Source organism: Bubalus bubalis, chromosome 17 (genome assembly GCF_019923935.1).
Source record: "Bubalus bubalis isolate 160015118507 breed Murrah chromosome 17, NDDB_SH_1, whole genome shotgun sequence".
Lineage (NCBI taxonomy): Eukaryota > Metazoa > Chordata > Mammalia > Artiodactyla > Bovidae > Bubalus > Bubalus bubalis.
Window position 1 is genome coordinate 10279666 of NC_059173.1, and position 10921 is coordinate 10290586.

Here is a 10921-nt window from a genome sequence, read left to right on the forward strand (position 1 = left end):
ATCAGATAATAGTAATAATACTATTGTTTCCATTATATAGAGAATGAAACTAAGATTTTAAAAAGTGGGAAAACTTTCCCATACTCACCCAGCTAGTAAATAGCACAGTTGGTGTCTGGTCCCCCCTGGGACCTGTCTGGGCTCCAAAGCCTGTGACCTTGACCTTAGAAATGTGAAACTGAGGCAAAGGAACCCTCATCAGTCTTGTACTGGAAGAGCCTTAAGTAAGCCACATATCTTTTGGTCCCTCCAGTTTTTCTCAGCTATAAAATTAGGACAATTCCCATCCCTTCCATCATCATAACGTGGATCCGAAAGCTTATGAGATATATATTATAGCATTCTATTTTAGAGCTGAAAAGAATCTTGGTCATACAAACACCTGAATATGAATGTTTATGGCAGCCTTATTTATAAAAGCTAAAAAGTGGAAACAACCCAAATGTCCATTTATTAATGAATCAATAAACAAAATGTGTTATATCCATGCAATGGAATATTCTTCAGCCATAAAAATGAGGTTTTGATATACACTACAATGTGGGTATACCTTGAAAACATTATACTAAGGGAAAGAAGTCAGCCACAGAAGGTCACATATGTATGATTCTATTTACATGAAATGTCTAGAACAGACAAACCCATTGAGATAAAAAGTAGATTAATGGTTTTCAGGTGTCAGGGTGTGGGATGGGGGTTAGGAACGAGGAATGACTGCTAATGGGCACAGGCTTCCTTTGAGAGGTGTGAGATGTTCTATAATTAGATAGTGGTGATGGTGAAACTGTACACTGTTAAAAAGCATATATTATGGTATATGAATCCTATCTCAACAAACAAACATTAAAAAAAAAAAACCATGGAGGCCATGGCAGCAAAGGAAATACATTTAAAAATACTTTGGACAAATAAATCAACTATACTTCAATAAAAAAATACTCGGGACAAAAACATCACGGAAATATCAACACATTTTAGATATCATACATTTCATGCTTATAAAAACACATTATTCACTCTGTAAGAAAAGCATGGCCTTCTACTACTTTTGCTGGTTGTTAACTTGTTCTAAGAGAATCTTAATTCACTTCAAAGTACTCCACTCCTCTAGTTTCTGAATACTCAGTTAATAAAATGATAATAAAATGCAATCTAAACTGGCTGCTGATGGAAACCCAAGGGGCTTGGCCTGCTTAAAGAGAGAAAGGAAAAAAGCCACAAAACTCACCAAGGGCCTACATTCAAGGCCAGAGAAGATAACAAGAATCTAGATCTAGTGGAAATGTTATCCTCCCATATTCTTCTGGGAACCACTTATCAGAATTGTCTACAGAAAAATTAGGCAGAGGAATCTCAACTATAAAAATACTACCTTAGTAAAATAACCATCAGCATTGAAACAAATTCTTTAACTTCATATTCTGCTTAACATAAACACATTATCTCATTTCGATTTCAACAGTACTTGCATTAGGTACAACTTTTTACCCCCATTTCAAAGATAAGGAGAGGGAGTCATAAACAAGGTCACCCAGAGTCAAGATTCAACACGTGTCTGAATTCTAAGTTCAGGGCTCTCCCTATGTTATGTTAAAACTTGCTTTCTCCCACCACCTATCTTTCACCGGATCAAAAAGCAGAGTTGAGGCGGCTTCTGTTCATGTCACTTTGTAACATGAACTCAGCTCCCAATAAATAATTTCCTCTTAAATTGTTCTGGTTTGTTGTATTCCTTTCATAAGTCTCCATAAGAAACATTAATTCAGAATAAGTATTAAATGTTTTTGAACAAATAAATCAATCTGGCCAGGCTGACCTGGTCAATCTTTAATGAAAGGACTTCCCTGGTTGTCCAGGGGTCCTGGCCAATGCCGGGAACACTGGTTCAATTCCTGGTCCAAGAACTAAGATCACACATGCTGCAGAGCAACCAAGTCCTCACGCCATAACAACTACAGTCTGCACGCCCTAGAGCCCATGCCCCGCAACAAGAGAAGCCACCACAATGAGAAGCCCGAGCGCTGCAACTGGAGAGTAGCCCCCGCTCGCCACAACTAGAGAAAGCCCATGCGGCAATGAAGACTCAGCACAGCCATAAATCAATAATTTAAAAAATTTTCTCATGAATGATGGATGAAGTCTCAAAAAGCTATAAAATCTTAAAAGGATAGAGATTCCCTTCCCAGTTGCTGAAAAAGGTTTTAGAACTGACTCTGAAAGGCTCCTGAGCTGGCCCTGTAATGACTTCGGGAAGAACTGTCCAGCCCCTCCGTTCCAGCCAATCAAATGGCAGTCTGATTCCCTAGCAAGAAACCTGCAGGCAGCTCCACCACCACCTGAATTCTCACCTTCACATACATTCTGAGAGCTCCTGTGACTAGCTCTTTCCCAAGCTTTTGGCATCTCTCCTCCTCGGTCTCTCCCCTGCCCCCTCTGGCCCCCGGCGCCCTTGGTTCCATCCTCTCCTCCTTCCTCTGCCTTTCTCTAGTGGTAGCATTTACTTTGTACTTCCTGGTGAGGCACGAGGTTTAGACCAGTCTCAGGGTCCCCATGCCCCTGGAGGAGGGCATGGCAACCTTCCAGTATTCTTGCCTGGAGAATCCCCATGGACAGAGGAGCCTGGTGGACTACAGCCCATGGGGTTTCGAAGAGTTGGACACGACTGAGCGACTAAGCACAGCACAAGGTCCCCATGAGAAGCAACTAAGACACAACCTAGTGAAATAACTTCACATGCTGCTCTAGCTGAGCCTTTCCCAGAGACCTAAGCACCAAACACTAACCATGTGGACAAGGGCAGTGCTCTCCTAAGAGCATCTGTGCTTAGGGATGCGATCAGAGTAGAAGTTCTTTTTTCCTCTAAAACGAGTAACTGAACTCGTTTTATTTTCAATACGTAAGAAGGCACAAGGTATAAAAGTAAATCCAGCTCTTAATTTTCAAAAGTAAGTGGCTTTAGAGACCAGGGCATTAACAACATTTCTGCATTTGTTAAAAGGTGTGCTCATATTTAAGTTAGATTTCCACCTACTCAGCTCTCATACTCCTTCTTTGCATTCTCTTGACTTTGGTTAATTAATACTTCTATGACACCACACTATAAAGGTACAAATAAAGAACTTCTACTTAATGTAGAAATAAAGAGAACACATTTTATATATACAGCTACACATACCTCCTTTCATATTTAAATAATAAGAAATGTACATTCACAATGAAAATCATTTGCTCTAGAAATTTTCCCTAAGCTTTTCAGTTTACAGATGGCACCATTTGGACCTCCCTGGTGCTTCAGTGGTTAAGAATCCACCTGCCAATTCAGAGTACACGGGTTCAATCCCTGGTCCAGAAGATCACACATGCCATGGAGCAACTAAGCCCGAATGTCATGACTCCTGAGCCCATGGGTCGCAACTACTGGAGCCTGTGCACCTAGAGCCCTCGCTCCACAAGAGAAACCTGCACGCTGCAGCTGGAGCGTAGCCCCTGCTCGCTGAAACCAGAGGAAGTCCAAGCACAGCAACCAAAACCCAGGGAAGCCAAACATAAATTAATTAATTAATTTAAAAAAAAAGAAAAGAAAAACGGAAAATTTATTTTTTTTAAAAAGATGGCACCATTTAATATCTGAACTAAATGCATTAACATAATTTTACCAGTGACAGACTTTCTCTAGGTAAAAGAATCACAGACTTGTAGAGCTATAAGGAACATCAAATCATTAAGCAAACTCTTAGATTTTAAAAATGAGAAGACTCCCAAGTTAAATGATTACCAAAAGCTCACAGTTGGTTGGTGACAAGCAAGGGTCTTTGCTCCTGGCACCTAGTTCACCCCAGTTGAAATTCTTAGAGGTGAAAAACACCTTATTTACTGGTATCAATACCAAAGGCAACAAAAACGAGAACTACTCTTACCATATATATGATGACATTAAACAGAAGCTCTGTTTCAACTTTTAGTATTTTATACCATAAATTCTTTTTTTCTTTTTTTTATTTATTTTTATTTTTTTATTTTTAAACTTTACATAATTGTATTAGTTTTGCCAAATATCAAAATGAATCTGCCACAGGTATACATGTGTTCCCCATCCTGAACCCTCCTCCCTCCTCCCTCCCCAAAATTCTTTTTTTCTAATACCATAAGTTCTTAACTCGTGACTCACCCTGCTTAGTTGGTCCAATAACCTTTGGTTCTGTTCTGATAACTCCTGGACGGCCCGTGTTTTCTCTCGATCTGCTTCCCGTAGATGAACCTGCTGCCTCTCCAACTCATCCTGAAGCTGCTTCACATCACTCTCCAGCTCAGACACACGCCCTTCCCACTCGCCTTCTCGGTTCTCAAATCGTCTTCTTAGTTCGTGTTTCTCTTGTTCTAAGTGCTGGGTGAAAATGAAGAGGATTTTCAAACTGTTAAAAAATTCCAGAGTCGTTAATTTTTTTCTCTTTTCACACTCTTCTAACTTTTCTTTTTCCTAGTCAGTCAGCACAACAAAACACTGCCACGTAGGACAAGTTGCCCATTTCACAGCTGCAAAAATATCCCTTTCTGCCAGAGTAGGGAAGGCTAACTTCATAAAGAGAACTCCATTCCTACTGAAATACTTAATGTTATTATGTTTATTCCTGTCCTTGGGCATGGGGGTTTTAGACTTAGGAACTCACCTGAAATTTAGTAAGTCATCTATTAATCAGTGAAATACACATTGAAGCAACTTAAAACAAGCCCTTGAAAAAGCTTCTTTTGCTGTCATCTGTTATGTTTGGTATAACACCAGGCACTTAGAATTTTCAGAGACAGAAAGGACTTCAGAGATCCTCCAGATCAACCACCTCTTCTTAAAATGAAGCAACAGAAGAGAATCTGCAACCAGCTTAAGGTCTGTTCTAGCAAAGGCAGAGCTGGGATTGGGGTCTCCCTCACTTGACTGTTTAATGCTCTACATAACAACTCAATAAATATTTGCTGCTATATATAGCACTGCATTTCAGAATCATTAAGGCAAGTTCAGGCCTACTTTTATTAAATCATGGCCTACGATCCTTGCATGTTTATTTCTGATTCATTCATTCCTGACTGACTGTTATAGGTTAGTCATTGAAATAATGTTGAGCAAAAGAGACTTGGTCTTTCCCTTTATGGAGTTTCCACTCTAGTGAGAGGTTGATAAAAGTATTATGTTGTACAGTGTGACAAATGGTATCCAGGAAAAGTACAGATGGTTTGAAGGAGCAACAACAGAAAAGAACTCTTTTTGGATTGAAGGAAATAAGAACATCTTTTTGTTTCTGCAAGATAAATACGAATGCCTCTTTTCAGAGGCAAGTATGTTCTCCTATTTAAAAAGCATAGTAAGAGGACTTCACTGGTGGTCCAGTAGTTAAGAATCCACCTTGCAATACAGGCTGATGTGGGTTCGATTCCTGATCCAGAACTAAGATCCCGCATGCCTTGGAATGGAGCAACTAAGCCTCCGTGACACACTGCCTGACCCGTCCCACAACCAGAGAGCCCACGGGCCACAACTAGAGAGTCCACGCAACACAACAAAAGATCCCACCTGCTGCAACTAAGGCCCGATGCAGCCAAATAAATAGATTTTAAAAATAAACAACAAAAAAAAGCATAGCAAGTACAAAAAAACCAAGTAAATACCTCAGAGTATATGAGATGCATATGAGAAGTAAAGCAATGGTCCTCAACTTTTGCTGTCAGAAAATCTCTGATATAATTGTTCAAAATATATCCACCTAAACACTAATTCCAGACTGTGATTCAGTAAAGAATGGGATGAGGCCTAGGAAGGCATCTGTCTATCTACCCATTCATCTATTTAGGTTCTATTGGAAATTCTGATGCACTAAAGGCTGACTATCAAGCACTGAGATCGTTTCAACAGGCTAAGACAGGCAATTGCATCTTCTCCTTCAGCGTACTCAGACATCTTTTCACCTTGTGAATCTACACTCTTATTCTATCCAAGTTCTCACCTTTCAAATGTTTTTTAGGATGCCTCTTTTGGAAAGCCTTAAGGGGCAGTGTATAGTTATACAAGAAAATCAGTCTCATTATTTCACATCTGAGATGTGCCTAAAAAAAGATTTTTCTCTCAAGAGAAGGACTTGTACTTCTCAGCATGAAAATTTTCTGTTCTATGCTTCCCTCATTTTGTTAAACTTCCAAAAATGAGGATGTTTTAGTCACTACACAAACTTCAGAAAGATGAGATGCAGAAGTAAATGGTAATTACAATTCTAAAATTGTGATACTTGGTTTTATTGAGTTTTTCCAAAATGGAAAAAACTGAGCAGAAGGCAACAGCAAGAACTCAGTAATCACAGTATTACTGAGAGGCCAGATAAATTAGGCTTGTGTTCTAAAAGAACAGAGAGACTTAAAAATATTCCACAAACAGCTGTTAGTGAACAGCCCAACTAAGCGACTAAAACAATCTAATCCACGTGCAGGGAGTGAGGCAGGGTTGAGGACAAGTGATGCTGATCAATCTATTCTGTCCTTACATTTCTTCCTAATTCAGGTTTCCCAACACTTTGGGAAAAAAAATCAAGACTTTCCTATTAGTGAACATACAGAACTTAGCCTTCTGTCTATTCTGAGAAAAGAAAGGTTTCTCCTAGAATTACATTTTCAATGAAGTGCTAAATTAACCAGTAAACTCTAGGAAGAATATCAGAAAGTGTAGCGGTCAGGCTCTGTCCATGCTATTCCCTGTTTCTTGGGGTTACACTGTACTTTAAAAGGTAATATCTACACCTGAAACTAATATAATGCTATACGTCAATTACACCTCAATAAGAAAAAGAAAAAAGTTAATGTCAAAACTGTCAAGGTCATCAAAAACAAGAGAAGTCTAAGAAACTGATACAGGAAAAAAGAGACTAAGAAGATACAGAAACTAAATGTAAGGGTATCATGAAACAGAACAAGACATTTGGCAAAGGCTAAAGAAATCTACATACTAATAAGTCGTGTCTGACTCTTTGCGACCCCATGAACTATACAGTCCATGGAATTCTCTAGGCCAAGAATACTGGAGTGGGTAGCCTTTCCCTTCTCCAGGGGATCTTCCCAACCCAGGGATCGAACCCAGGTCTCCCACATTGCAGGCAGATTGTTTACCAGCTGAGCCACAAGAGAAGCCCAAAGAAATCTAATTAAACTAAATGAAAAAGTTAAAGTGTTAGTCGCTCAGTCGTGTTGGACTCTTTGCAAGCCCAGGGACTGTAGCCTGCCAGGCTCCTGTGTCCATGGAATTCTCCAGGCAAGAATACCGGGCTGGGTAGCCATTCCCTTCTCCGGGGATATTCCCAACCCAGGGATGGAACCCGGGTTTCCTGCATTGCAGGCACAGTCTTCACCATCTGAGCCACCAAGAAAGCCTCATAGCTAATAATACTGTATTAATATTGGTTTACTAATTATGGCAAGTACTGGGGGCAGGGCATATGGATACTCTGTCCCATCTTTCCAATTTTTCTGTAAATCTAAAACCATTCTAAAAACAGTTTATTTAAAACTCTGAAGTAGTATCACTAGCTCACCTAAAATTGGTTGTTACAGAAATGGACTTCTGCCACGAACCAAAAAAGCATATTATTCTCCTAAGTCCAGGATATGGTTCTTGAAAAATACAAAGAAAAAAAATACTATTTAAGTGGATCAAGCACTGAATGTAAACAAAGACTCCTGCATTTGCTTAACTAAATCTACTACCCAATTATGTAATCATTTTCATCTTACTTTTTTTAACAAAGAAGTTTAACAAGAACATTTATTCTTTTTTTTTTTTTTTTTTTGGCCATATTGAACAGTATGTGGAACTTCCCCAACCAGGGATCAAACCCAGACCCCTGCATTGGCAGATTCTTAACCACTGGGCCACTAGGGAAGTCCCACCATACTTGTTTTGCCTCTTTAAAAAAAAAAAATAGTAGTGCCAAAATCATTAGAATTGGCCTAGGGAAGAGGGAAGAAAATGTAACCTAGGGAAGAGACTACCTCTGCATTAAGAGAGAATTCACTCTCACCTGCAATGGGGGAAAAAGAGAATCCTGGACTTCAAAAACATATTTTTAATAAACTAAATAAAGATTAAATCTCTGAAGAAAAAAGTGTATAAATGTAAGTTAGTGCCTTAGATCATAGCATACATAACATAAAATTTATCGCCGTATCCATTTTTAAGTGTACTGTTAGTTCAGTAGCCCTAAGTCCATTCTTACTGTTGTGCAACCAACTTCAAGAAATTAAAAATAAACCTCTAACACTTGAGTTCATATGCTGACCTGAGAGGAGTGAAGATTTTTAAAAATAGTTTAATAAGAGTTTTAAACTATTTTAATAGTCTATCAAGTCAATAGCAAAAAGTCAAATGTAATTTATTCTTCTACAATATAATCTTTCTTGTTACAGAATTTGAAAATCTTTTTCCTTTGGTGAAGACATGTATAAAGGTTCCAAGTGGAACCCAGGATGTGTTTAACTACATATTCAGGATTACCCTTGAAAACTATCACTCGACAAATCAACTGATATGATGTTCCTTTCAAGCCAGCTGTCTCTTTAATCAAGTCTCTCACTGAAGGAATTTCAAATCACAAGCATACATCTCTGCAGTAGTACTTCTATTTAGAGTCTGTAATCTAATCTCTTTTTCAAAAAAAGACACCCTTTTAGTCTGAGACGTCTACTTCAAGTGAAAATCAAACAATTCAATTCACTGGGTTGCTTTTTGGCAATCTACATATAGGTTTCACAAACCACTTTTCAGAGAGGTATCTCAGGAGTTCATCGACTGGCAGACCTAGTTAACAGGCCAACTGAACTACAGGGCACTCACTGGTTTCCTTTTTTTCCTCTCTTATTTATTTTTGATATGTTGTTGGACTACAGACATACTTACTAGAGAAAAGTTTCTGAATCTACACTCTGACCATTAAACCAGTAGCAGTGATATGGAACCAGGCAATGGTCAATTTCAAACCTCATTCAGGGCTGTACTATTCTCTTGTAACAAGAATAAAAAGAACTCATTGCCACCAAACTGGGAGACAATGTTAAATGCATAGACAGAAAAAGATAAGCTCATCGCCACTGCCACAGATGCACCTCCCCATCTTCACTTAAGAAAAAAAGACCCTCTCTAAAATTTTTTTTTAGAAGTGGTGGCCACTTGTATCAGTTTCAAGGCCCTTTTCTAGTTAAGGGCAAGAAAACAGAAGCAAAAGACATTGGTCCAGAGAATTGGCAGAAATCTTACAGGTATTTTAAGGGGTATTTATAACAATGGTTAAAGTTATATGGTTCTCACAAGTTGCATTTGGCCATCCAAATGAAATGTGTGAGACCCAGAACAGAAACAAAGTACTGTTTAAATACATATATATACTGAAGTCCATATCAAATCACAATCGTCACATGTTGAGCCCAGGCTCACCTGATTTCTGCAGTGGAACCATATTTCCTAATCCGTGAGTATTTGAAGGCTATATAAAGCTCCTTTAGGAGCACTTGTATCCCACCATTCTGAGCTGTGTGGAAGTTAAGACAAGGGCATGTGGAAGCCCTTAACTCCAAAGCTAAAAAGCTTTAGGCTAACACCCTGATTAGCGATTAACTACCTCTCTGAAAACCTGGAGCATATTTTAAATGCTTCCCGACTCTGTAACTTCTCTGTGTGCAGACATCACCTCAGTGCTGTATAAATTAGTCATACTGTAAGCTCTATTTTAGATGCTGTGTACAGTACATATATAGAACGGCCCACAGCGTTTGGGGCTGTGCATGGACCCATTTGCTGTGAGCAGGGTAGCAAAGCCAGGTGTGTTCAAAGAATGCCCTCGTCTGATAACCCCAAACCCTCCATGCTACCCACCTCCCAGGTGGTTTTCTGTTAAGACAGGATAAGCAAGGAGTGGGGTGAGGTGGGTGAGTGCCTGGCTCCCGAAGCTACCCAGGGCCGGCGGGCGGGTACCTGGTCTCCCTCCACTCCCGCTTCCCACCTATCCCAGAAGGGACGTCCTCACCTCCAGCTTATCAGTCAGTTCCTTGTGCATCTGTTCGTACTGCCGGCTCATGTCCTGATTCCTCTCGAGCAATGCCTTGCCCAGTCGGGCCGCCAAGACGAGATCCTTCTCCTTCTGCCGGATCACTGACAGCAGCTCGGGATCCTGGGCGGGCGGCGGCTGCAGTCCGGCCGCCTCGGCTGGAGGCCCGGGCTCGGCCTGAGGATGCTCCCCGGGCTCGGACGGCCGTTCCCCAGCCGCCAGCAACGCCAGCTCCTCCTCTAACGCCAGTTCCAACTCCCCGCAGCCCCCGGGGAAGGAGATGAGGGCAGCGGCGGTGGCGGTGGCTGGATTCCCGACTGCGTCCGCGGCCGCGGCGGGCAGCTCCATGCAGCAGGCGCTGTCCGGCTCGGCGGGTGCTGAAGCGCGGCCGGCCAAGCCCAGGCAGAAGGCGGACATGGCCCGCGCGCGCCGAGCCCGCAGCGGTGCGGCCCGGCCGGCGCGCGCCAGGCTGCAGGGGGGAGGGGCCCCGCCGCGCCGCCCGGCGCCCCGCGCCTCGCCTCACGCCGCGGCACGCGCCCCTCGGGTCTCCGCGAGCCCTGGGCGCGGCGCGCGCCGGCCCGCCCCTCCCCCGCGCCGGCGGCACGCACCCCCTCCTCCCGCCCCCGGGCTCAGCTGCTCGGCGCGCGCCGGGGAGGAGGAGGAGGAGGAGGAGGAGGAGGGCGCGGGGGGGGGGAGGGGGGGATGGCAAAGGGAAGGCTGAGGAAGGGAAGGCTGCGGGGACGCGAAGCGGGAGGGGAGGTTGCGGGGAGGAAAGCCGCCGCCGCCGGGTTTTCAGCCACCCTGTTGCTGCTGCTCCCGCTGCCTCCGCCGGCCGGGCAGCGCCTCACGGG

General features: G+C 42.3%; 1 protein-coding gene across 7 annotated transcripts in view; it reads right to left on the bottom strand.

Annotated features, from left to right (window-relative positions):
- The window catches only part of BICDL1 (BICD family like cargo adaptor 1), an 80139-nt gene extending 69601 nt beyond the window's left edge, over nt 1–10538 (bottom strand). For 2 of the 7 annotated variants that reach the window (XM_025267519.3, XR_003104211.3), the window contains exons 1-2: nt 10050–10537; nt 4169–4384 (exon numbers count right to left, since the gene is read on the bottom strand). In XM_025267519.3, the coding sequence (XP_025123304.1) occupies nt 4169–4384; nt 10050–10487 (654 nt within the window). In that variant the 5' untranslated portion in view covers nt 10488–10537. Of the gene's footprint in view, nt 1–4168; nt 4385–10049 lie in introns of all 7 variants that reach the window. The other 5 variants (XM_025267515.3, XM_025267516.3, XM_006052973.4 and 2 more) reach the window with 5 other exon arrangements.
- Nucleotides 10539–10921: the final 383 nt, after the last annotated feature.